The 26,268-nt window shown below is 48.1% G+C and overlaps 1 protein-coding gene across 2 annotated transcripts in view; it reads left to right on the forward strand.

Moving 5' to 3' along the window:
* The first annotated feature begins 317 nt into the window (after positions 1 to 317).
* MTMR12 (myotubularin related protein 12) overlaps positions 318 to 26,268 on the forward strand; it is a 66,167-nt gene continuing 40,216 nt past the window's right edge. For both annotated transcript variants that reach the window (XM_068990475.1, XM_068990476.1), the window contains exon 1: positions 318 to 422. In XM_068990475.1, the coding sequence (XP_068846576.1) occupies positions 342 to 422 (81 nt within the window). In that variant the 5' untranslated portion in view covers positions 318 to 341. The remainder of the gene's footprint in view (positions 423 to 26,268) is intronic.

Here is a 26,268-nt window from a genome sequence, read left to right on the forward strand (position 1 = left end):
GCATTTTGGCCAATCAGAGAACGCATGGGGGCGGGCTTGGCCGCAAGAGGGTGGAATGGAGCCCAGCTGAAGGTGACTATCCGCCAATCAGATCCGCCTGTCGCGAACGGAGGGGGCGTGGCCTCCGGCGGCGGGTTCCCTACTGCTTGGGCCCAAGCGCAGAGGAGGTGGGGCCCGGGCGGGCCTGGGCGGGGCGAGCGGTGTCGGCGGCGGAGCCGGATGCGGGCGGCGCCGCGGCCGCGGCGGCCCTGGGGATGGGCGGAGCCCCGGCCGCCAGTGCTGGTGGCCGCTGCGAGCGGCCGCCTCTGCTCCCGCGCGTTGCTGCTACCCAGGGTGGCGGTATGCTGGGAAAAGGGGTAGTCGGCGGTGGCGGCGGCACCAAGGCGCCCAAGCCCTCTTTCGTGTCGTACGTGCGCCCCGAGGTGAGGGGGCGTCGCGCGGGCGGGGCGTCGTGCTGGAGTGGCAGGGGCGGGGGGCGCCGGGAGCCCCTTCCTTGCCTCCGGAGGGCCGCGAGCGCTTCTTGCCCGTGTGCCAGAGGGGAGCTGAGCGGGATGAAGGCCCAGGGGCGCGCTGGGACTCCTGGCGGGCCCGGGTGGGATTCCCCGACGCGGGCGGGCAGGTGCTCGAGTGCAGGGCCCACCTCACCGGGATACCAGGTGAAGGGGCCCTGGCCGGGAAGGTCCTGCGGCCCGGCTGGCTCCTGGCTACAGTAGAGGGGAGCTGGGTTTGGGGCACCACGGGAGGGCAAGGGCTGGGGGGACTGACCACCCCCCGCCCCAACTCCGGGGACCTGCGTAGAGCTTGCAATCCCGGCGGGTGGGTCTGCCCTGCTCTCGGCATTTCTCAGTGAGTCTGTAGAGCTTGCTTATCTCAGCTGCTTGCTTCTAAGAGTGCTATGATGCCGCTGGCGGGACCCGGTGCCCTGCTTCCCGCTTCCCATCAGCACTACTGGGAGAAAGTGGGGTCGGTCCCGGCCTCAATCAGTATCTATCTCTTCCTTGTAAATTCCCCTCTGTCGCTTCTTCCCCCTTTCATTTCACTCCCTCAGCATCAGCCTTTCCACCTCCTTCTTACTTTCCTCCTGGAGTTTTAGTGTCAAGTTCATTCATTCATTCAGAAGATATTTTTTGAGCTCCTACTCAGGGCCAAACACTGTTCTAAACTGCTTGGGGTATACATCAGTAAACAGAATAAATATCCCTGTTCTCTGGAAGCTTGTCTGAGGGAGAGAGGAGTAAACAATCGGTAAAATAGATATAAGTAATTATATGGTATATTAGAAGTTGCAAGTGGGATAAAAATAGGGATTGACTGATGGCCCATGGGGCAAAGAACCTGCCTGCCAATGCAGGAGACCCAGGAGACGTGGGTATGATTCCTAGGTTGGGAAGATGCCCTGGAGGAAGGCATGGCAACCCACTCCAGTATTCTTGCCTGGAGAATCTTGATGGACAGAGGAGCCTGGAGGGCTACAGTACTTAGGGTCGCAAAGAATTGAACATGACTAACACTTTTCTTTTTTCAATTATATGGTATATTGGAAGTTGAAAAGTATGGTGGGAAAAGAAAAGACCCCCTTTTCTTCTTTGCACTTGGGCATCTGAGCAAAGACTTGAAGGATGCTTGGGATCTGAGGGTAGAGTGTGGAGTGTTGGAGGGCCATCAAGGAAACCAGCCCTGCAGAATCCAGTGAGGGAGGGGGATGCCCGAGTCCCCGGAGAGGAAGTTAGGCTGCAACTTGTAGGCCACGCTGAGCTCCTGATCCAAATGCTTGATTAGATGCATTTTCATTTTTGATTTCTGAAGAGTTTTTTTCCCCTGCTCCTCTCTTAGCACTTTAATCAGCAACGGGTGCAGAAGCATTGGCAAATTCTTGGGCTGTCTTCCCACCTCTGTAAAGCAAAGGCAGGTGGACTGTGAGGAGAGGTCTTCATCAGGGAGTGCTTCAATAAAACCACCAGCGGCCTGAAGCCTTTGCATGTGTATCTTTAAATTCAAATGTGTGTCTTTTTTTCCAGTGCAGAGTACTCTTCTTATTTTTAGTCCTAATTTTAAAATAAAAACCACTTCCTCTGTAAATGCCTGATAAAGAGTCAGGGTCATCTTGAATATTCAGCAGGCTCCCTTTTTAGTATCGAGGGTAAGTAATGTGGTCAGTTTCTCTTTGTGTCTTTTTGGTTGAGCCTGGGTTGAAATGCAACTGATCTTTTAACCTTTCCTCTTTAGTGAGATTCGAATGCGAGTGGAAGTCTTCTGAAATGTGGCCAGAGTTCAAGAATGTTCCAATTTTTTATCCACCAAGCACACATGTTGTAATTAGGCATGTTTTCCCTCTTTGCCTTCAGCTCCTGATATATTTCCTTTGAGGGATATTAGGGAAGGGGAGTGGGTCAACCCCCAAATAAGCCTGAAGTGGTCACATTTTTCAGATCCTTATAGTTTTGGCAGTTCTCTTTCCTTGCAATAAAATAATGCTATGTAGACACTATGCTGCTTTGTTGAAATCTGTCTCTAAAGATATTTTGTGACAGAGTGTAAGGCTCTGACCTAAACTGTCGATGAGTTTTAGAAGATAAGGGAATGAAAGAGTGAGGAAGCAATTTGTCATTAAGTATAGTCTAGCTTTTGCTAGCCATTACATTATCGGAAATACGGTTTTGAGGTGTAGCTATGTGTCTCTGAGAGTCCTGGGCCTGATGAACTTCCGCTGGCTCGCTTAATAGAAGTCCTTCTGACGACTGTCATTCTGCTGTTCTTTTTCCTCTCCCCCATATCGAGTTCATTGTCAGTGCTTTTCATGTGTTTCCCCATCACTTCTTTGTACGCGCTTTGCTTTTGTGAGCTGGGAGGTCGCAATTTCTCACAGCTCTTTTTGCTGGTAGATCACTAAGCCACCAGAACAACCTTCAGGATGTAAGGTGCCTTATGGTCCCTGTGTCCAGTGATGAACTTGTTCTTGACTGATCAGACCTTGTAATATTTAACAGGATCTATGTTCTGTATGCCAAAGAGCCTATCAAGAGTTAGCACTTTGTATCAAAAGCAGAAGGCTTAACTGGGTAAGAGTATTTGAAGATGATGCTTTTACACATAATAGCTTTTTTTTTTCTCTTGTGATCAGAAAGGGTTGGCATTGGACGGCCTAAAATGAGGGATAGGTGTTTACTTCCTCCATTAACATTGGATCTCTGCCATGGTAACTTGGCTCTTCTGTCGCTGATTCTCCTAAATCAGGGAACAAGCAAGTTAAAATCTTGAGCTGTAATTTAGGAACTTCGGTTGCGTTTTGTAAACTCTGCCCAAAGGGTGGCACATCAATAAATTTGATAAATAGGAAGTCGATGGTTTTGGAAGCTGAGGTGAACAGGAGGGAGAGAGCTGGGCCGGTCTTGGTGGTACCCAGTGGCTGGTACCTGAAAACATGTCAGCACCTTCACCCCAGCATAGGCCCAGGCACAAGGTGCCTCTGTGAATGGAACCCTGGATGCTGAGCTCTGCTTCAGCGAGGTGTTAGCTTATAGTTTGGGTGCCAGCTCTTCTTTTCTTGTACAGAAAACACGTGTTTGAATTATGGTGATTTCAGAAACGATTAGTGTTCATTGTAGAAAAATAAGACAATGTAGATAAGCAAACGTTTTTTTAATGGAAAAATTGCAAGCTGATTAGTGACTTGGAGTGTTATCCTGTCAGATGTGTGTGTAGGGCATGCATATATATATATATATATATATATTTTTTTTTACCAAAATGGGATTAATATTGCTGATCACATTATTTTATAATCTGCCCATTTCACCAGAAATGTATATTGTAAATGTCTTACCTTGTCAGTTGTCAACTGTAACTTCTTTTTAAATTAGACCCCTTTTCCTCAACAGAGACAGACAGTGTGATGGGAGAAGTTAGGTAGCACAAAGAGGCCAGGAAGGTAGTATGGTTTTAAAATGGTTTTCTGGTCAGTTACCTTCTCTGGTACCGAAGGACAACTGATTTCCTTAAGACTGTCAGTTCTCTGCTCAGTTACCTTGAGATTGTAAACTCTGCTTTGGTAATTCTTAGTGGTTAGAAATGCTTACTGTCTGTACTTGGCAGCTTGTACTAATAAATAAAGCACCACGGTGTGTGTGCTCAGCTGCTCAGTCATATCCAACTCTCTGCGACCTCATGGTCTGTAGCCTGCCAGGCTCCTCAGTCCATGGAATTCTCCAGGCAAGAATATTGGAGTGGGTAGCCATCCCCTTCTCCAGGGGCTCTTCGGACCCAGGGATTGAACCCAGGTCTCCCACGCTGCAGGCGGATTCTTCACTGCTGAGCCACCAGGGAAACCCCATTAAATGGTGGTCCTAGGAGAAAGTTCTGACTTAATAAGAACGGGTTCTCTCATGATGAGAGAGCTGAGTAAACGCCTCGGGGTGCTGTGTGTTGCCTTCTGAAACTAAGACCAGGAAGAATTGAGAGTCTGCTCTACTTGTGCCCGTGTTTGTGTGGTATGCCACATATGGTTAAGATGTCCTTTCTAGTTGAGTTTAGGTCAGTGCTTGACTTGAACGTACTAGTAATAGTTATTAGTTACTTAGTTGTGAATTTTTAGAGTTGGAAGAAAATATAGAGATGACCCAGTCTGCCCGTGAACTCTTGGTCTGTTCTGTTGATGTGGAAATGAGGCCCTTAGGGTTAATTGTCCTGCCCACGGGTACAGTGCTTTTGTAGAGCAGGGTTAAGAGCTGTCTCCTGAGGCCAGCAGTGCCTGTGACTAAGCCAGACCCACAGGAGTTCAGGAAAGGTTTTACGTAGATTTGAGAACAGACAAGAGATGTGAAGACTGAGAAAAGTCCAAAAACTCCAGATTTAAGAGCCAATGCTTTGCATTGATTCCCCCAGGGAGAATAATGCATCTGATTGCCTCTTCCTCACTTAGGGCTGTTTCTTTTGGTGGGGGGAAAGTGAACCTGTGATCCTGTGTGCTTCCCAGAGCTAGGACTGTGGGTATATATTAAAATTGACAAATTTTTTTACTGGTATTGATTAGGCACTTCTGTGTCCCAGAAACTCCTTATCTCATTTCATCCTCATGTGTCTTATGTGGTGAATACTACCGTGACCTCTCTTTTTTGTGTCCAGATGTGCAAAGTGAGACCCAGAGAGTTCCTTGCTCAGGGTCACAGCTGGCAAGGGTTGGTGCCAGGATTTAAACTAGGGTGGTCGGACTCCAGGGCCATTCTCTTATCCCTCTGTTTGTGAATGCCGGGGATATCGTTAGTGAAGCATACTTGTAGGCATGCCTGGTGTTTGCACATGAGAGTGCTTTTTCCTGTTCTCTGGCAGCAGTTTCTTTCTTGGCTTTTGTTAGTTTGTCCACCAGGGGATCATGAGCAGATATGGGGCTCATTGGAGATATGATAAATTTGTTCAACAGGTACTTACTCAGCACCGGGTGGTGATTGGCACTGTTCTAGATGTTGGGAGTCCAGAACAGATGAAATGATTGAGATTATTTTTTGGTGGAACACGATGGTATTGAACTGTTAATACCAACTTTGATGACTTTGATGGGTCAATGACAAGAAGAGATTGGCTTATCCTAAAACAGACCTCCTTCCTCAGTTCTAGCAAGAAAGGAATACCTCTGAAAGCAAAATCTAGATCCTGTGACTTCTTCTCCATTCCCAACTGCTTTTTCTAAGGGCACAATTTTCTCCTTGAGCTTCGAGATCATCGGTAGTGACTTCACAGGCTGTTGAAGGACATGAAGAGTTCTTCCTGAAACGACCACTTTCCTAGCTGTGGCTCTAGCCTGATGATTTGTCCAGAGCTTCCGCTTTTTCTCTGCTGCTTGTTCTTCCTGCGGCATCTCCCTGGGTCCCTTCCAGCACCACACAGCTTCTGCAGACAGAGCACCAGAAGATGTCAGGAGGCTAATGTAGGCAGTCCTGCCTGCAGCCAGCAGCACAGTGGCCACTGCGACAGCCCCCACTGCGGCCACCACTCTTCCGCACCCTGCTTCTGTCTCTGACGTTAAAACCAGCCGTGCTGTTAGAGTCTCAGGCTGTGGGACACCCATGCTTAGAAACTTAGACGTTCTGGGTCCTTCTCTGCACATGCTCAGCAGGATTTTGGTGTCCTTTGACTACTTCCACAGGAAACCGTCCTGTGTCACAGTGTGCATCAGAGAGAACTCAGTTTTTAGGGGGTCAGAAAAAGATTTTTTAATCACTATAAAAGATGTATACCTTATTTTTATGATAAAGACAATATTGCCGACTTTGGAAGTTAGGAAAATGAAGCTACCCTTAATTATGCTACCCTAATAGCCAAAGTGACTCTTTCCATTTTCTCTTTTAGTATGTCCAGGCTTGGTCTGTGTCTTACACGGTTGCAAACACAGTATGTGTAAAGACTTAGAGCCTGCCCTGTGGTAATCATGACTGAAGGTGGTACCACTGATTCCTGTCAGCAGGGCAGACATTTAAGAGCTGGTTTTCCAGCAGGGAGCCACCCTCAGGTTTTAATGCGATGTCTTTTTTTTTTTCACTTACTTTTGGCTGCACTGGGTCTTCATTGCTGCATGTGGACTTTTCTCTAGTTGCGGCGAGTGGGGGCCACTCTCCAGTTGTGGTCCAAGGGCTTCTCGTTGCAGTGGCTTCTCTTGTGGTGGAGCACAGGCCCTGGGGCACATGGGCTTCCGTAGTTGTGGTGCACGGCTTAGCCTCCCTGCAGCATGTGGGATCTTTCCAGACCAGGGATCGAACCCATGTCCTCTGCACTGGCAGGTGGATTCTTAGCTACTGGACCACCAGGGAAGTCCACACTAGTGACTTCTGATGTGCTTTTTTTGAGACCCCAAGGAGAACAGAGGGTTTGTAGTTTAATAAATCACTTAGAATCAGCCTCTTGAGGTAGATTGGGAGGTAGGATTGAACCAGAATAATTTTGCCAACCTCTAATCTGCTGCTGCTTCGGAAGGAAGAAGAGAGGAGGTAGACATGGAGAGGGGCCCCAGCAGTGAGCAAACCTTTCCAGTAGCTGGAAGGGCCACAGGGCCTCCCCCTTCCCCTAGCCCCCTCTGCGTACCTGGGCATCACTCTCCAGGGAAAGCAACCACTTGTCATTCCTCCGTCTTGCTACCTATGCATGAGGCCAGTCCTTCCAAGCCTCAGTTGTATTTTTACTGGAAAAGTGGAAATAATGACATCTGTCTTATCTGATAGGTGTATGTGAACATTTATGAATCTGAACTGTGATTGTGCACAGCGGGTGCTGCTTAGCAGAGAGCTTGGCCGCTAGCTGGGTAACCTTCAGGAGACAGAACTTGGCCACTAGCTGGGTAACCTTCAGGAGATGTGGGCTTTCATTGTTACTGTTATTCAGGAGCCCCCTGGAGGGTTCCAGAAAGTACTCAGTCACCAGTCTTAGAATACAGAAATCTTTCCCTAAGCTAAGGTGTTAATGACAGTGGAGTATTTTAGTTGTTGCCGTTGTTGCCATGGCACCGTGCCCGGAAAGTTCGCTGTGTGGTAACTCTTTCTTAGAGTGTTTTTCACGATCTCTGAAAGTTTCTTTTCCTCTTTTCTTATTTCCTTTTTACTTTTGAGAATGCTTTGATTATATTTAAAATTCCAACCTAATGAGAACACTGAGCGGTCGGCTTTTTTTCATTGTTAGCATTTGGCCTTTGACATTTTGCTGGATTCATTCTGTGGACTTATTTTTTCCTCTCTCCTCATTTCTGAGTCTTTCCATCATAGGCCACATTTTATGCATTTATCACATCTGGTCAATGATTTACTGAAGATACGAGTAAGGAAAATCAAATCACCTCTGGGAGTAATAATTCTCTTTACGTGCTCCAAAGGCAGTAGCCAGATCGAGTGCTGTTTTGACGTTAAACGCTTCAGTCCTTGTACACCTCGCTGGTGGGCGGCCTTTCAGAGGAGGAGTCTGAGCCCTCACTTGTTTGCTTTGTGGGGAGAGGGTGGCTTCGGCCAGGAGAAAAGCAGGGCTTGTGCATGAGAGCGCTGGCCACAGGGGTGGCATATTTTGAAGTCTGCCTTTTCCCTGGTCACAGATTGTCAGCCGCTGCTTCAGGCAGTGATCCTGAACTGCTGGATTTTTGTTTGTTTGTTTGTTCTTGTTTTTGCTGAGAGGGCTTTTTTTTTTTTTTTTTTTTTTTTAAGATCCCTGAGAATGCCTTTGATGGGAATGGTCCCAGTTTTTTGGATGAAAAATCTCACTCTTCTACCCTTTTCTCCATACATAAGATCGTATCCCTGTTTTGCTTGAATCCCTTGAGATCTGCTTCCTGGTGTGACTTCCCCTCTCTGAGCCTCCCTTTGATCTTCATCTAACGTTGGGTGCCCATCTTCTTGGCAGGCTTATTTTGAGCATGAGCAGAAACACCATGTACGCCCAAACGATAACTTGAATTGGGAGAATTATTGAGTGTTGCTACCATTTGCTAAGCACTGTGTTAGAATTAGGAATGAGAGAAAAAAGCAGTCTGTGCAGTCGGGAGGCCCACATTCTGCCGGCGAGATGGCACGTCGACAGATGGCTGTGTTGCACGGAGGTAGGTGCTGCCTGTTGACAAGGGAGGAGCGCATGACGCTCCTGGGCATGGAGGAGGGCCCGCTGCGGCCCCACAGCAGCATCTGGCCTCATTGGGAGGCTGCGTGGGACTTGGAAAGGGCAGCGTTGACATGGGCTCCGGTGTGGGGAGGAGGAGGCTGCAAGCAACAGGGACAAGTTGGAAGACTCACAGGTGCGTGGGGACCAGGTGGTCGGACCATCTGTCGTCATCTCTTATATAAGGTGCATGTGGGCCGTGTGAATGCGGCAGGTCTTAAAGGGTAGAATCCGGGGGTACCGCTGGGACCTGCAGTTTGTTCCCTGTTTTCTGTGGATGCTGCTGTGTAGGTCAGCCTGGCTCTTGGTGAGCCTGTAGGCGGCTTCTCATTTGCCCCAGTTCCTCTTTTTCCAAGATCATGGAGGAGCTACTGCCCCAAGGCTTTCAGCTCCTTGCCAGCTCCTCTGCTGACCTGACATCTATACATAGCAGCCCTGAGGGGCTTCCCTGGTAGCTCAGGTAGTAAAAAATATGCCTGCAATGCAGGAAACCCCGGTTCGATTCCTGGCTAGGGAAGATCCCCTGGAGAAGGAATAGGCTACCCACTCCAGTATTCCTGGGCTTTCCTGGTGATTCAGACAGTAAAGAATCTGCCTACAGTGTGTAAGACCTGGGTTCGATCTCGGTGGGGAAGATCCCCTGGAGAAGGGTTATGACAACCCACTCCAGTATTCTTGCTTGGAGAATCCCCATGGACAGAGGAGACTGATGAGCTACAGTTTATGGGGTCACAAAGAGCCAGACACAACTGAGTGACTAAGCACAGCCCAGCACAGCCCTGGAGGGGGACAAGGAGGGCACACACACAAGGCAGTGCCGTGTGTTCCTGCAGCTGCTGTTGGTCCCATCAGTTAGCTTAAATGATAGACTTTGGTGGTCTCGTGACCGCCCCCTGACCTCTTCTCCTAGCGCTTGTGTGCATTCCAGCACTGCCTTCCTCACTCTCAGTGTCATGAGGGGCATGGCTTTGGAATCAGAGTTTTGCTACTCACTGTTTGGATTTAGGCTGGGTATTTACGTTGTCTAAGCCTCAGTTTCTTAGTCTATATGATGGGAATAAAGGACATAGTATCCAGCCCATACTGGTGTCGTTAGTCTCAAGTGAGGCCCTCCATGGAGAGTTGCTAACTCAGTACAACTTGGCTTGTAGTAAATGCTTTGGAAATGTTAACTGCAGTACTTGCTGTTAAGTCTTCACCCCAGAAGTCGCAGCTGTGTGTCTTCATTCGTGTGCCCTTGTCTTTGGCCACTAGAGCGGGTCCCGATAACGGCCAGGCTTGACTTGGTTCCTCTTGAGCATCATTCTTCGCTTGCCCTCTCAGAGGCGTGAGTCTGGAGCTGGGGGCACCATCCCCACTGTGGGATCCTGCCATACCCACAGTGTGCGCCCTTCCCATCTCTCTTCCAGCACGGTTTTCTTTCTCAGTGAGCTGTCATGGATGCCCTCTCTGCCCTCCTGCAACAGTATCTTCCCTTGTCTCGGGGCTGGGGGCCCTGGGGTTTGGGCAGCATGTTAGGTCCTGGGACTTTGCCTCCAGTTCAGCTCCACTTCCTTCCTTCCCAGCTGCTGCCAGCACCTCTCTCATTTCCTCAGTCCTGTGTGGTCCAGACCAAGCACCTCCTCTGATGCCCGGGACCACCAACTGCAGCTGCTTACCTTACACAGGTTTTCCCACCTACCACTGCTCCCTTTGAGCCCCCCTCCCCCAGACACCCCTCACATCACGGCCAGGCTCCTTTTGGACACTGCCTTGACATGTCATTTTCCTATTTAAGGGTCTTTCACGTCCCCTGCCCCTTTCACTGGTCCGAACTTTAGCACTGTTCCCAGGCTCACCCAGATTCTGCCTGCTTCTGGTTTGTTGATAGAGCAATAGCTTCGATTCAGGAACCTTGGGCTGTGGCCATTTCATATCTGAGTGTCTTCGAGGAAGCCCCTTCACCTCTTTGGATCTCATTTCCTGGATTAGGCAAGTGTTTTTAAACAATATTTTGTTCAAGGAGCTTTTTTAAAAAAGAAAAACCCACAGCATGATTCTTGAACAACTTTTTCAAAACTCACTGTCCCCAGTCCTGCTTTAGAGATTCAGATATGACCCCCGGGGGTGCTGGGAAGGGTGTATGTGGGGGAGTGTGGGGAGTGGGAGGGAGACCTGCGTAGGAACCTGTAGTTTTTTTCAGTTCATTAGCATCTCTTCCTTCAGCCCCTCTTAAGAACTGCTGTTTCGGATGAAATCACAGAGGAAGCCCAAGAATAGAGACAGACCAGAAGAGAGAGGGTGTGAGAGGTGCAGTGTGAAGGCCCCCGGCCAGGCCGAGCCGAGGGCTCCTGTTCCTTCAGCCCCTTTGTGTTCCCAAGTCTTTCCTCGTGCCTGGCAGCCTCCCTGCTCTGCCCTCCGTGGCACAGGCTGACTGTGGCTACGGGCTTTGATGGCGCCTCGAGCGTTTACTGTCGACTCCTTTGTGCTCTGTGTCTGCGGCTCTTATTTCCCTGACAGGACTGTAAGCTCCTCCAGGGCAGGGCTGTAGTGCCCACCACTCAGCGTGGCCTTGTGGAGCTCACGGTGGCTTCAGGGAGGGTGAATGGGCGGTGGCTTGGCCATCATGGGAGAGGGCCCTTCACTCAGGTCGTGTTCACCTCTCCTGCAGAGTGAGCTTTGGGGGCTGAGGTTGAGAACTATACGAGGAACTTCGGTGTGATCACTGATTTGACTCTGGGTCTTTGTGCCCCAAGAGTCTGCTTTGGCAGGAGATGTTCTGCCTAAAAATATTCCTTTTCACTGTCACTGTGGTGCTGAGGTTGGTAGGCTGTTGACCTGCATGGATGCCTGAAGCCCAGCTGTTGCCCACAATGTGTCTTGGGCCGCCCTTAGCTTCCTCAGGCAGCTCCTGGGCTCAGGCCCTGTCTTCTGGAATTGAGCCAGCTCTTTGGCGAGGTCAGATCTGTGGGTTTTGAGGCTTACGCTGCCCACGGTCTCACCATTTCCTCTCTAGCTTGAGTTTCCTACCAGGGAGAATGTGATAAAGGGTTTGGATTATTTAAAGGCCTGGGGAGTGCCTGGTAAGAGTGATCCTTGCTAAGAAGCACTGGTAAACCTTCCACTGCTGGGCAGTGGGTGATGAGCTGTCAAAACAGGTGAGGGCTTTACCGGGGATCATCTTGGCGAGCAGTTACTTTCTTCCTTCAAAAAAAATCTGAGATAAGGGGGACTAGCAGGAGATCTAAATGGGAGAGAAAGGATTTAGAATGATACATGAATGAGGTCTGCTCAGCTGTTGGGTGTGGGGGGGTCGGTGGTAAGGGCGCCGTGGGAGGTCGTTGCCTGTTTCCCCTGCCCTGGAGACTTGTCAGAGTTGACGAGACAATTGATAGTACTATTTTGTAATAAGAGAAAAGTTTAAGATTGTCTGCCTAGGGCTGTGGGAAGAATGGGGTGACTGCTGTTGGGTAAAGGCACTTTGGGGTACCTGAATATATTCTAGAGTTGGCTCTGGTGACAGTTGTACAACCCTGTGAGTGGACTGATAAACACCTCGATTTGTATACTTTAAATGGGTGAATTGTTTGGTATGGGAGTTATGTCTTAATAAACTCTTATGGAATCACAGTTTATGAATCAGAAGGACCAAACTTGGGGTCTGAAGTCTTGAGTCCTAGCTTCACCACCTATTTAGCCCTCTGAGCCCGGGCACATCATCTAACCTCCTGGAGCTTCACTGGTTTTATCTGTGAAGTAAGAATGAAAATTCCTTATGGGATTGTTGTTAAGACAAACGACACAGGGCATGTGAAATAGGACATAGTAAAACCTCTGCTAATTACATATTTACATGTTTAAGTTAGTCTGTTTCTGTGGATAATGGATATTTAGCCTGAAGTGCTCCTGAGAGTTCCCAGCTCACCCTGTGAAATGAACACTGCTTGTGGCTGAGAACTGATTTGCATGATGTGTAAAGAGCAGAGTCCTTAAAACCTGGTCTCGAACTGCCTCATGTCTGTGGTCTGGGACCTTGAGTCCAGACAGAGAGCGTCAGTTCGCCTCTTACTGGACCTCAGATGCTGACGTTGTGCTTCATTGTAACAGTAATTGTTGCTTGTCTCCACTTGCCAAGGCAGTGTACTGTTAGCAGAGTCGAGCTGTGGTCAGCGGCAAAGCTGGTACCTGGTCAGGCTGACTCGGCAGGGTGCAGAGTCGTCTGTCCAGGAGTGGGGGGCCAGCAGCCTTGGAAATCGGCTCCAGGAAACAAACCCTAAACTGATTTCTCCAGCTTCCTAGACCTCAACAGTAGGTAGACTCACTCAGCCTCTAAACTCCATCCTTAGTGATCAGGCTTCCGATTCAGAGTCTGTTTTTGAACATGCCCTTGCCCTACTGATGAAACTAGAGCGTGTTTCAGGAAGCCAGCTAAGGAAGAGGTGTGAGGAAAGGTCAGTGATACTTACCACTGATCGCAAACGTAGGTAGTAGTTTTTGTTCATTTATTCTTAACCTTTAAAATTAAAAAAAGCTTTTTTTCGTTTGAAGTATAGTCAGTGTACAGTATTGTAGAAGTTGGGCCTCCCAGGTGGTTCAGTGGTGAAGAATCCTCCTGCCAGTGGAGAAGACATGGGTTCCATCCCTGGGTCGGGAAGATCCTGGAGAAGGAAATGGCAACCCCCTCCAGTATTCTTGCCTGGAAAATTCCATGGACGGGGGAATCTGGCAGGCTACAGTTCATGGACTTGAAAAGAGTCGGACACGACTGAGTGACTAAGCACACACACACGTTATATAAGTTATAGGTGTGCAACAGTATTAGGTAGTCAGTTTGAATAGAATTGTCTCAAGAACTGTGTTTAGGATTAAAAAATATTACCAGGGTCAAGAATTGTTTTTCTCTTTGTATTTTGTTATGCATGCTTTCAGTAGACTTTTACTGGCATTTTGCTATCTAGGAGCATATATGTTGTTGAGGCTAAAAATACGAAAAGTACAGCTCCAGCCCCTACTTAGCATCACTCGGGCAGACAGACAAGGAAAGAGACTATTGCAGTCTAATAAAGGCTTGCAGAGGACTTGAACTATGTGGCAGTGGGTTGGATAGAGAATTGGCTGGGTGGGACTGGCGAGGGGGATGAGGGGCCCTGTGGGTCCAAGGGCGGGATAGTGGCAAGGCAGCGCAAGGGTAATCAGAAGTGTGCAGTACGCCCGATGGTGGCCGGGGTAAGTGCAGCAGCCAGGGCTGACGGGTGCAGATGGCTTCTGGAGCTGTCGGGAAAGCAGAGCAGACAGAAATACGAGAGGCAAGGGAGAGCTGAGAATGACTGCCGGGTGGATGCAGGGCTGGAGTCCAGAGGACCGCAGGTTCAGAGAGGGACAGGGGAAGTGATGAGCTGATTTAGAAATGGGAATTTGGAGAGTCTGAGGGCCTTTCCAGTGCGAGTGGCCGGGAGGCTGTCTGGGGTCCAGATCCGGATCCCTGAAGAGGAGTCTGGAGTAAAGGTCCGTTTGAGGGGAGGAGGGCCATCAGCACGGGTTGCTGGAGAGTTTCCCCAAGGAGCAGAGGACCTGTGAGGAGATGCCCAGGAGGGAGATGAGGAAGAGCAGCCAGACAGCGGGTCGGTTGTTTGGCCCGGAACTCATTTCTGCTGATTCTCAGGTCTCAGCCTAAATGACACTTCCTGAGGGTAGCCATCTTTTCTGACCTCCCCTCCACGTGTGCTTGGTGTTGGTGCCGCGTCCCTGCCGTGGCCTGCCCGCCCCCGGCGTGGCCCTGCACACGTGGCTTCACGCTTGCCCCTGCTGTGGTCGGACCGTTCGCTCTGGGGAGGGTGGGGCTGTGCGCGGTGTTCACGCCCGCATTTGCTGTGCTGGTACAGCGGGTGCCTAAGAAAGGACAGTGCAGTCGGTGAAAGAGCATCTGAAAGGCCGGGGGAGGAGACAGCGTTGCCTGGGAGGATGTGGTTGGTGGGCAGGCCCAGGATCGTTGCAGTGAAGGGAACGGTGCTGGGCAGGCAGGCCCAGGCTCAGGTCCCGCTTCACTTACCCTTGGTCAGCCTCGATTTCCTCATCTCTAAAATGGGAGCAGTAATGTCAGTCAGGAGTGGAGAGGATTAAGTGAGATAACGGGTAAAAAGAGAACCTTCTGTCGGTGTCTAATATTAATATGTTACTGGCTTCCCAGGTGACACAAGTGGTAAAGAACCCACCTGCCAATGTAGGAGATGTAAGACACACAGATTCCATCCCTGGATTGAGACGATTCCCCTGGAGGAGGGCATGGTAACCCACTCCAGTATTCTTGCCTGGAGAATCCCCATGGACAGAGGAGCCTGGCAGGCTACAGTCCTTGGGGTCACAAAGAGTCAGACATGACGGAAGTGACTTAGCATAATGAATGAATATTTATAGCACTGATTCCCCAGTTTTCCAGTTTTTTTTTTTTTTTTTATGTGTTCATCTAAATGTCTTGAATGCTGAAGTCAGTTCTTCATCTTTTATCCTGGGTGTTTGGTGGTTAGCCTACCTGGAAGCTGGTTGTTGGAATCAGTCGGTATTCACTGGAGGCAGGTCCACCTTGCGGCCCTGAGGAACCAGACACACAGCTTGAGTGTTGACTCACTGGTTTCGCTCCACAGGCTCACTGCAGCCCTGTGATCTGTGCCACTCCTCCTCAGAGACAAAAGTCTGAGCGATCAGGTGGACGCCTTTTAAATGCTGGACCAGTTGCACAACAAGGCGGATGTACTTAGTGCCACTGAACAGTGCAGTTGAATATAGTTAAAATATTATGTTTTATATTATGTGACTGTTGCCATAATTTAAAAAAAAAAATGGAAAAGGAATCCATGCTGGGCCAGCTGTGTGAGGTGGGTCCCAGAGGGCATGTCTCCTTTGGGCCGCAAGCTTGCTGGAGAATGGGTGGCAGTTCTCACATCTTGTCTGGCACACAAGTGGCCAGAATGGGAGTGCCTCTGGCTCAGCGCGGGGCGGGGTTCCTAGGCCATGTCGGGGCAGCAAGTCCTGGGAACTGTTGCTTGTCCAAGCGCAGCGGGAACAGAGGTAGCTCCTTTTGAGCTGTGGGGTAAAATGTACGGAAACTGGAAGACCTGCTGTTTATGCCCTTATCCCCTTTTAAAACAAACAAACAAAGGTAGCCATAGCATTGGGGTAAATATTGAAATAAGCAATTTACCAAAAAACCCCAACCTTGATCCCACCCCTCTGGCATAACTGCTCTCCCTCCGTTTATTTCAAGCTGCTGTTCTGACTGAATGCAGGCCTCTAGGATTCCCAGGTTTGAAGACTTGGATGTTCTGTGACCAGCGCCAGCTGGCAGTCTGTGCTACACTCTTGTGATAATAGCAAGCTCTGTCAGAACTCAGAGAGGTGCTGCACAAACCACAGGGGCCTTGGTTAACACCCCATTTGTTGAAAATTTGCATCACTTTCCAATTGAGTTCCTTTTTGGCCTGTGGCAGAGAAAAAAGTCTGTCAGCATAACTAGTAGAACCAGTTCTGCTTGATTGTTAAAAGAACTGTACTTTCCTAACCTTCTTTTCTTATGCATTGAACATGATACGCAGTTGGGGTCAGTAAGGGATTTTATCCCACATGTCCAGTTCTGGAAACAAGACTGTGGCCATTTGCTGATAAGGCAGCTGGACAGGGAGTGTCACAGTTGAAGGGCAGAAGGAGCAGAGGGTTAAGGGGAAGCCCAGGGCCCTTTGCTGAAACCAGGTGACAGTTAAGAAGCTCCCACTGCTCCAGAGAAGAGGGAGAGGATAGAAGCAGCCATCCCTGGGCGCTGGTTGAATTGCCTGTGAGATCCTGGGAGGACACCAAGTCCATCCATGGTGGCTGCTGCCCTGCTTCTCTCACTGGACAGGCTTCACGACTTTCTTTCTGGATGAATATCATATGCATGACAGTCTTCAATGGAATGTTCTTTCCAGTAATATGAGAGCATTTGGTGATGCCGCCCGTGTTAATGCCCAAGCCTAGATATTGTTTCTTAATCTTCCAAATGTTTCCCGGGCCCCCGCTGGAATGGTTTAAAAACCTCTCATTACTTAAAGTCATTATTAACTAACTTACTTAGTGAAATCTTTTGAGCACTTACTGTTTGCAAGGCCTGTGCTGGGACTTCCCAGGCAGCATTAGTGGTAACAAACCCGCCTGGCAATACAGGAGACATAAGAGCCATGGCTTTGATCCCTGGGTAAGGAAGATCTGCTGGAAGAGGGCATGAACCCACAGGACCCTGGTGGGCTACAGTCCATGGGGTCACAAGGAGTCAGACACGACTGAAGCGACTTACCACCCACACGCACACACACTGGATTCTGGGGCAATATGGTGAACAGAAAAACAGAGAGCCTGCCCTCAAAGAGGAATTTATAAACTGATGGGGGATAGACTTAAATAATTACATAAACAAATGTGATACTGCAATTGTGACAAGTGCTAAGAGGGAAAGATACACAGGGCTTAAAGAGCCTGATGGCAGAGAAGGCTTCCCAGAGGAAATGACGCTTGTCCTGAGGTCTGATGGATACACAGAAACTCACAGGGCAGAGAGGAGAAGCATTCCATGCAGGGGCTTGGATTCAAGGCAGGAAGGAGCTTGGCAGGTACTAGAGGCTGATGGAAGGCTGATGTGGCCGACATGCAGGCTGAGGAGGAGGGCGTGGGAGACCAGGCTGGATAGGGAGGCAGGCACCAAGCTGTGCAGAACCTGGTGGGCTTTGTCAGGTCGTTGTCCTTCTCCCACTGGTCACCCAGAGCAGGCTGTGTCCTGAGGGGTCACTGCCCCTCCAGGGTGGGCAGTGGGTGCCAGAGGGGCAGATGTAGGCTGAGCAGTTGGAAAGCTGTTGCACTGGTCCACGTGGGCGATGATGAGAGCCTGGACTAGGCTGGTCCTGGTGGAGGTGAGAGAGGAGCATGGGCTCTGGGTGTCTGTAATAGGCAGTACCAATAGGATTTAGTCAAAGACTGGATACCGAGGGTGAAGGGGAAGGAGGTGTAAAGGGGACTCCTAGATGATATGCTTTTGAAGGGAAGCACAGGGTAGCCCAGGCCATACTGTGTTATTTGCCTTGGGGCCTTTCATGGAGTGTGGGACCGCACAAGGTTCTCACGGAACTCTCGAGGGTTGGTTGGAGTGACAGAGACCTAGGCCTTGGAGGATGAATTGGAGTGAGTCGTAGGAGGTGAGCTCTCAGCTGGTGTTGAGGAAGCCCCTGAGTTCTTCCCCACACAGCAGCCTTTACTCCTGGGGTTAGATGTATTTTTTTTTTTCTTTCAGTCTCTTTCCCTCTCCACAACAATTTGAGGCTTTTCCTAGGGCTTCCCGGGTGGCTCAGATGGTAAAGAATCTGCCTGCAATGTGAGAGACCCAACTTCGATCCCTGGGTCGGAAGATCCCCTGGAGAAGGGGATGGCTACCCGCTCCAATATCCTTGCCTGGAAAATCCCACAGGCAGAGGCTACAGTCCATGGGGAAGCAAAGAATTAGACACGACTGAACACTGAACGTTTTGGGCTCTTCCGGTGATGCTTGTCTAGCAGATACATTCAGTGACCTTCCTGTGCTGCTTTCCTTTGTTTCCTTCATTCCACAGCAGAAGTAATGTGGCCTCGTGTAGGAACGGAGGTTGAGCCGGCTGTCAGGTTTGACTTCCACCTGCACCACATGCTAGCTGAGTGACTTCACCTGCAGAGTGGAGGAAAGAGTGGGTATAAGAGCCCTCCCTCAAGGGTTGCCGTGAGGATTAAATGAGTTAATAAGTATAAAGCCCTTTAAACAGTGCCTGGTATGTAAGGCTCTAGAAATGTTTGTTACTGTTATTCTCCTCTCAGCCTCCGTAATGGCTGGCCCTTGAGAGTAGCCGCTTTGACGTTCATAGAGTGGACACTTGTGATTTCTGCAGTCCACCAGCAACCCCTGAGTCACGATGGAGTAATTTGTGATGTCAGGAAGGAAGAGATTGTATTTTCTCATCCAGTTGTAAAGGTCAAGTTGGATAGCCTTTAATCACTCGCCCAGTAAATTTGCCCATGAAGACAGCAGCTTATTACGCATTGAGAACTCAGCTTGATCAAGAGGAGGATGTACACGTGGGAATTTTATTGTGTCCCGTAACCCTTGGCGCATCCAGACGTGGGCTTTGCCTTATTGTTAACCACTTCCCCTCTTCTCCGTTCAGCTATGCTCATTCCCCCAGGATCAGCAACAGCAGATGTTACAACTCTTGTTTCTCAAAAAGAGAGAAAACACTTTGAAATATTAAAATATTATCTCCACATTTGTTAGTTCTTTCTGTGTTTTTCTTATGGTGTCCAAAAAAAAAAAAAATACTGTAAAAACATGTAAGGGAAAGAGATGTAAGACGCAAGAACTCTCCATTCTGTGTCCCCGCCTGCTCCCCGACCTGTACAGGTGGCTTCCCAGAGGAAAGGGAGAATTCTACTTTTTCTCTAAGGGGAGGGTTTCCTTTTCATTCTTGTTTGCACACCCTGATTTATTGGAGTCCCCTAGATAATTTCTCTTCTCAGGACTGGTGTATATTTTGATTTCAGGGGTGAAGGGGTGGTTGATGGTGATGGTACCATTTTTGAAGTGATAAACAGGTAAGATATTAGTGATGTAGATATTAGATATTATTGATATTAGCCTGCAGTATGTCTCTTTAAATTCCAGTGCAGAAGTACTTAATTTAAGTTTTTATTCTCAGCTTGTCGCCAACTTTCAGTAGCTTAATCTACTTTGTGTGTGTGTGCGTGATCTTAGTTCCCTTATCAGAGATCAAACCCAGGCCCACGACAGTGAAAGTATCAAGTCTAAACCACTGGACCACCAGGGAATTCTCAGTTTAACCTACTTTGAATAAACTCAGTAGTTGAGAAAACTCTCCTTTTGTCTCTGTGCCTGAGCAGTCTCTTCCTCAGATGTGGTGTTCTCTTAAGGAAGCTGTTAGTTTATTCTTTTGGTCTTGTAAGTGGGTTCAGAGTACTTTCTATTGCAGAAGAAAAAGACACCAAATGACCAGACCTAACTCATTGTAGAAAACAAGTCCTATTAATAGAAAAAGGCCGTTTCTTTTTCCATGACTTCAGATAGTCCTGTGTAGTCAAAATCTAATGGAATTAGGACCAGTCTGGGTGTTGCTAATGGCAGTTTTCTGATCCACAGAAAAAAGAATTGAGAAGTCTCCTGAGTGGAGTCAGTTTCGTTTAATGTGGGAAATAGGATTGACAAGAGAAGCAGAAATTATTCTGCTCATACAGAATCTTAAATAACTGTAGCTCTTAAGTAGTATGTTGAAATCTTTATTTAATCATCAGAGGAAAGGAAGAGAAAAAGAAAGGAATCAAGAAGGACAGATTCTGCTCAGTCCAATAGTTGTAACAGATCTCATTTACTGAATATGTATGCCAGATGTTTATACCCATTTCTATTGATAACCTCATACTAGGTAGTATTGTTTCCATTCACACAGGAGGAAACCAAGCTCAGTCAGGTTAAATGGCAAGCCCAAATGCATGTCTGTAGGTACCAGAGCTGGGTTTGGACTGTTGCCTCAAGTCTGTATTACTTGTTTTCAATACATGCACAGAGAGAAGTTTGGAGAAACCAGGGGAAAGACAAAACTTAAATTCTTAGTACTATGCTGTTTTAAAACTACAACTCTACTTTAAAAAAAGGTAAATTTTGTTCTGAGATACACGTGGATTGCCACTTAATATGTAGCCACAAATGTATCTTCCCCCTCTGATTTTCTATTCTAGCGGAAAAAGCAGAGTATTAAGTGTCCATTTTAGAGCAGTGGAGCGACTTGGAGGAAATAAAAATGTTTGTATCGTGTCTTTTTAGCACTTGGTGCCAGATGTGATCGAAAGAAACTGTGTTTTGGAACCTTTAGGGATGTTATGTTGCCTCTTGGAATTTGCCCTTCTGCCTGGATGAAATTAAACTGAGAATAACAACTTTGGTTTTTGACTCAGAGCCCTTGTAAGCAGTGAAGGGTTGACATGAACATTTACAAGCATCTGGCCTAGGAGAACTTCACGGTAGAGACCCCCACCCCATTCTTTTCAAGGTCCCTTTTCCCCCTTTGCCAAGATTCTAGGTCCTCCACACTTTTGAGATGTGCACATTCTGAATATGAGCTTGGTAAGACACAAGAGAAAACTCCGAGAACCAGTGGAGTGAAACAACCAGGCTGCCCCTCAGTCTCTCAGCAGATTCTCAGGCACGCAGCTGACACTTGCTTTCACGTGCTTTTGTCCTGTTTGAGGCAAAGCCTTGTACAGTGGAGTACAGTTCTCATAAGGGAATTTTTCTAATTTGTTCTAATGAGTTTTGTAGCAGGAGACTGGTTTTCTGTTACATGCAATGGATGTTTTGTGGTAGGAAACTAGAGACTGTGTTTGTTGGAACACAGCGGCAAGGAATGTGGGCTCTGGAGTTAGTCAGGGCTTGGGCCGAACCCTTGGTTAGTGACTTATTTTCCTATTAAAGGGAAGTTCCTGAACCTCTTTAAGCCTCAGTTTCTGCATCTGTAAAATGGAAGCAGTACCAATTCTGGTGTTATGCAGATTAATGAGATACTTATGACGAGTACTTACCTGACGCATCATAGAACTTAATAAATGTGACTTATTATTATAGTTAAACGTGTGCAGTTGAAGTGGAAGCTGAGACTGACAGCTTGTGGAGGGCCTTGATTGCTGTGTACAGACTTGAACACACCTGTCTTTACTGCTCAGAAGTCTTTTTTCACTTTGGGATTTTCAGCAGTGTTTCAAATAGCTGAGGTTGCTGTATGATCTGTGTTTTGGACAAATAAAGCTGTTTACTTGTTTAGTCTTCCCTAGTGGCTCAGATGGTAAAGAGTCTGCCTGCAATGCAGGAGACCCAAGTTTGATCCCTGGGTTGGGAAGATCCCCTGGAGAACGGAATGACAGTCCACTCCAGTATTCTTGCCTGGAAAATCCCATGGACAGAGGAGCCTGGTGGGTCCCAGTCCATGGGGTCGCAGAGAGTTGGATACAACGGAATGGCTAACAGCACACTCACACAAAGTTATTTAGTGGCATTCGAGGCAAGGGCTCGCATGTATTGGTTGGTTAGACTCCTTTGTGTTGAACACTAGCTTGTCGGCAGCAGTGTGTATCTTACTGCATTATTCTGACCTCTCCTCTCCCTGTCTGCAGCTGAAGGAAGTCTGATGAATAGTGGCAGCTTTAGTAGGAAGTCAAGCACTGTTAGAAATCTTGGTGGTTTTTCTGCCGCCGCCTCTCATGCTGAAATTTCCCACACACTTCATGAGATATTTGGCTCCTCCACGACCTAGCTGCTCGGTGGGTTTTCCTTTCTCTCAGATCAGTTTTTGGTCAGCAACTTGTTGCCAGCATCAGAATGTATTTAACATTATTCCAGAGAAGAGGAGGAATCCCTACTCTTTACAAAATACATTTATTTTTATTTATTTATTTGGCTGCACTAGGTCATAGCCACTGGATCACCAGGGAAGTACCAAGGAGTCCCTACTGTTAAAGTGAAAAATGTGTAATAAGCTTCTGGGGCATTTGAAAAAAACAAGGGTGAGTCTCCAGTTTCCCTTTTTCCATGAGGGGAAGAGGCCTCCAGTCCTTTCCCTTTTTCTCCGAGGAAATGCTTCTGGTAGATTTATCTTCTCCCCTCTGAGATCGGAGTGCCCTGTCTTGCCTGTGTTTTAGAGTCGAGGGCTGGTCTGCAGGGGTCTTCCTTTGCCCTTCTAGTGAGGGCGAGCCGCCATGGACCCTGCCTCCTTTGAGAGCACAAATACTGAGGCTCACTGCGCTGTCACGGTGTGGTCATAAGGCAGGCAGTGAGCTCCTGATTCCATTCTCTTCAGCGGGCACCCCGAGGCCAGACACTTGCCCAGATGGTCCCGCTTGCTCCGGAGGAGGCCAGAACCCACCCAGGTTTCTGACAGTCCTGTGCTGTTGCCTGAGAGACACTTGTTGCAGATAGGAAACACCATGTATTTAGTGCAGTCTGCTTAACCTCCTTGCTCCTCACAGCCCACGGGATGAAGCCGACTCCTTAAAACGGCCTTCCTTGTCGCCGTGTCTGCACCTTCTCTTTCCTTTCCTCCTCCCTCTGCTGGTCCGTCTGTTGAACTCCTGCACTCTCCTTGTGAGCCACTTCCAGGGAGACTGCTTGAACAGTCTGCCCTTCCCCCGCCCTCTGTTGGTCCCTCTACTGAGTCACGTCCCCACTTCTGTGTTCCTGGAGCCCCCATCAGAGCCTTCGTTAAAGCATCATCCTGTCGCATATGGCGGTACAGTGTGTTAGTATTGTCTCGTCTCCCCACTGGGCTGTGAGCTCCTGTTTGCCTAGCACTGGCTAGAGATTCATTCAGTTACCTTTGTTTCTTATAAATCTCCTCCTTCTTTTTCACGTACAAACCTCAATTATCTTTAGAAGCCTAGCATCCTCTGCTTTTATATACTTCTGAACATATATATAGGTTTTCAGGTGGCTCAGTGGTAAAGAACCCCCCTGCCAATGCAGGAGACGAGGGTTCAATCCTTGAATCAGGAAGACCCCTGGAGAAGGAGATGGCAACCCACTCCAGCATTCCGTCCAGCAAGAGCCTGGACAATCCCATGGACAGAGGAGCCTGGCGGGTTATAGTCCATGGTATCGAAAAGAGTTGGACACAACTTAGCGACTGAACAATACATATACATATATATTTGTGTGTGTGTGTGCACAAATACATACACTGTAGGACTTAGTTTGGAAATGACAAGGCTAAGAACATTATGGGATTTGTTTTGGCACGCCATGCAGCACACAGGATCTTAATTTCCCGACTGGGGACCGAACCTGCACCCCCTGTAGTGGAAGCAGGAGTCTTAACCACTTGAAGTCCATGGGGTGTTTGTTTTTAAGGTAGTTTCTGCTTTACCTGGTATGTGGGAAAGGATAGAGCAGGGAGTAATATGCGCCCCTACACCCTGAGAAGTCATGCAGAGATTGTGGGGGTAGCCGCCAAGGCACGCCATTCAGGGGGGGCTCTCTCCGCTTGAATAATGGTGAAACCCTGTGAGGCTTTACAGCCTGGAGGCCTCATACGTCCTCACCTAAAATCCACACAGTTGGAAGTGGCAGGTGCTAGGTCTGGCATGTGATTCCCGCCAGTCTTACTCGTGTGAGACGGTGTCTCTGATGTCGGTTCCTAATCCTAGAGCCCTGGACATACTGCACATTAACATGTTGCATGACGTGATTCCTTCATCTCTGGTTTCTGTTATTGGTGCAGTTCACCGAAGTCAGTACCGTTGGTGACGGTCAGCAGAATCGCTGTAGCTAGCTTTGGCTCACAAGGGAGTCTGTTATAAAGATACAGATGTGATGCTCGGAACTGTGGGCCAGAGGCGTGGTTGGGCATCACCAGAGCCTGGAAATCCATGGAGACCAGGCCAGGACTGCTTGTTTGTTTGGGGGACGGTCTTTTGTCTCTACCTATCTTCTTCACGTGTGTCATTCTTTACAGAACAGCTTTCTCTGCTGCCGCGTATTTGTAGCCAAATCTACAAAGTCTGTGGGCTTCCCAGGTGGCACTAGTGGTAAAGAACCTGCCTACCAATGCAGGAGACAGAAGAGATGCAGGCTCGATCCCTGGGTTGGGAAGATCCCCTGGAGGAGGGCACGACAGTCCACGCCATTATACTCACCTGGTGAATCTGATGGACAGAGAAGCCTGGTGGGCTACTGTCCATAGGGTCGCCAAGAGTCGGGCACCACTGAAGTGACTTAGCACACATGCTACAAAGCCTGTAGTTGAAGTAGCCAGCTTGATTAGCTTCTCTTAGCCCTTCAGCCGAATTAATAGGGGAGATAAAATGATTAGCCGTTTGAAGTATGTCTTGTCTGTTAGCTCATGCAGATGGTGGGAAGGAGGTGGTTCTCTCCAGGAAGGAAGTTAGGGAAGCAGGGAACACTCGTCCAGGACAAGGGAGTTTTGGGTGGGACCATCCTGAGAGATGTCCTCTGATTGCCTTGTTCATGGGATGTAAACTAAAGGATTTCATTAACCATTTCAAGAATTGATGTACGCCGGTAATTTGGGATAGTATAAAATCTTTAAGTCGGAAGATGATACTTCTGTGGACAGCGTAACAGTAAGGCTGTCTTCTCTGTCCTGGCTTCAGTTTTTCAACTGAATTCCAAGCGCTAAAGATGATTGCTAGTTTTCTAACAGCTGATTCAATTTAATGCATAGCTTTGCTTTCCTCAGACACAGATGATAAACCTGTCAAAAATAATTGTGCTTTAATTTAGTTCTTGTCAATGACAGATGATGAAACCTCTCAATGAGAATTTCTAAATTACCAAATCCACTCCTAGCATTTACATATGCAAAAAACAGTCTCTCTTGTGTAACCTGGAGCAGCATGTCAGAGTCATCTGGGGAGTGTTTACAGACGAGAGACTCAGCTGCGGCCCCCACACTCTGATTCCCCAGGCTTGCGGTGGGGCCTGAGCATCTGCGGAGGTGAAGAACAAGCTCCCCAGATGACCTGATGCTCCACAGCTTTGAGAGGTGCTGCGTCAGGGAGACTTCATTTATTGGCGTCTCCCAGGATGGAAATCAGTCATCTCCAAAACCAACCAGGCACAAAGCAGGTTCTCTGAAGACACTACGACTTCATTCTGCAGCCTCAAGATGGGCTGTCTGGCCTCTCCCAGCCTCAGCTGTACTGTGGTTTCTTCTAGTACTGGGGGGCTTCAATCTGAATCAACAGATTCCAGAAACTCATACCACCCAGAAACTTCCACCCCAAACAAAGTAAAAATATTTCATGTTAATACGTTGACAGAACTGGTTGTGTTTTGTAGCATTTCCTGCAGTCAGGATTTGATTGTCTGCATCCCCGCGGTGTCGTTTAACATGTTTCTCTGTCCCAGTGTTCTGATAAACTGGTAGGTAGCAGCTCAAGCAGATGGAGTGAGATATTTTGGCAAGAATTCTTCATGGGTGATGTGGTAGGTTGATGAGGGAGCCCAACAACACTTTTTGTTTTTCCCCAGTGTTTTACTATATGATATTTTTTATTCTTTCTTTTTGTGGAAAAATTTGATTTTGACCCACTAAGTTGATTTACAACCCATTGATAGATACAAGCCCTAGTTGGAAAAATACTGTTACAGAGAGGAAAATAAGCATGCACTTGGATACTTAAAAGATGAAATTATAGATGCCAGTAGAAGAATGTCTAACATGAATATTCTAGTATGGGGATAAATTGTTTTTAAAAGTAGTGAAAATCTATATAAAGAAGTAACCCCCATTGAGTCTTAAAGTTAACAGCCATTTGTGATTGTTGTTTTGGTCCATTCACTCATTAAGGATTGCTAGTTATCTTTGAATATTGGGTAAACACTGAACCCTGGATAGAAGCCTTTGAAGACATTGTTAATTGAGAAACAGTGGCACAGAACCTCGCCTTGGACTTCCCTTGGTGGTCCAGTAGATAAGCATCTTCCTGCCAGTGCAGGGGACATGGCTTCAGTCCGTCGGCCAAGAAGATTCCACAGTCTGCAGAGCAATAAACACGTGCTCCCTAGAGCTCGTGCTCTGCGACAAGAGAAGCTAGCCCACCGAG

Source organism: Capricornis sumatraensis, chromosome 18 (genome assembly GCF_032405125.1).
Source record: "Capricornis sumatraensis isolate serow.1 chromosome 18, serow.2, whole genome shotgun sequence".
NCBI lineage: Eukaryota > Metazoa > Chordata > Mammalia > Artiodactyla > Bovidae > Capricornis > Capricornis sumatraensis.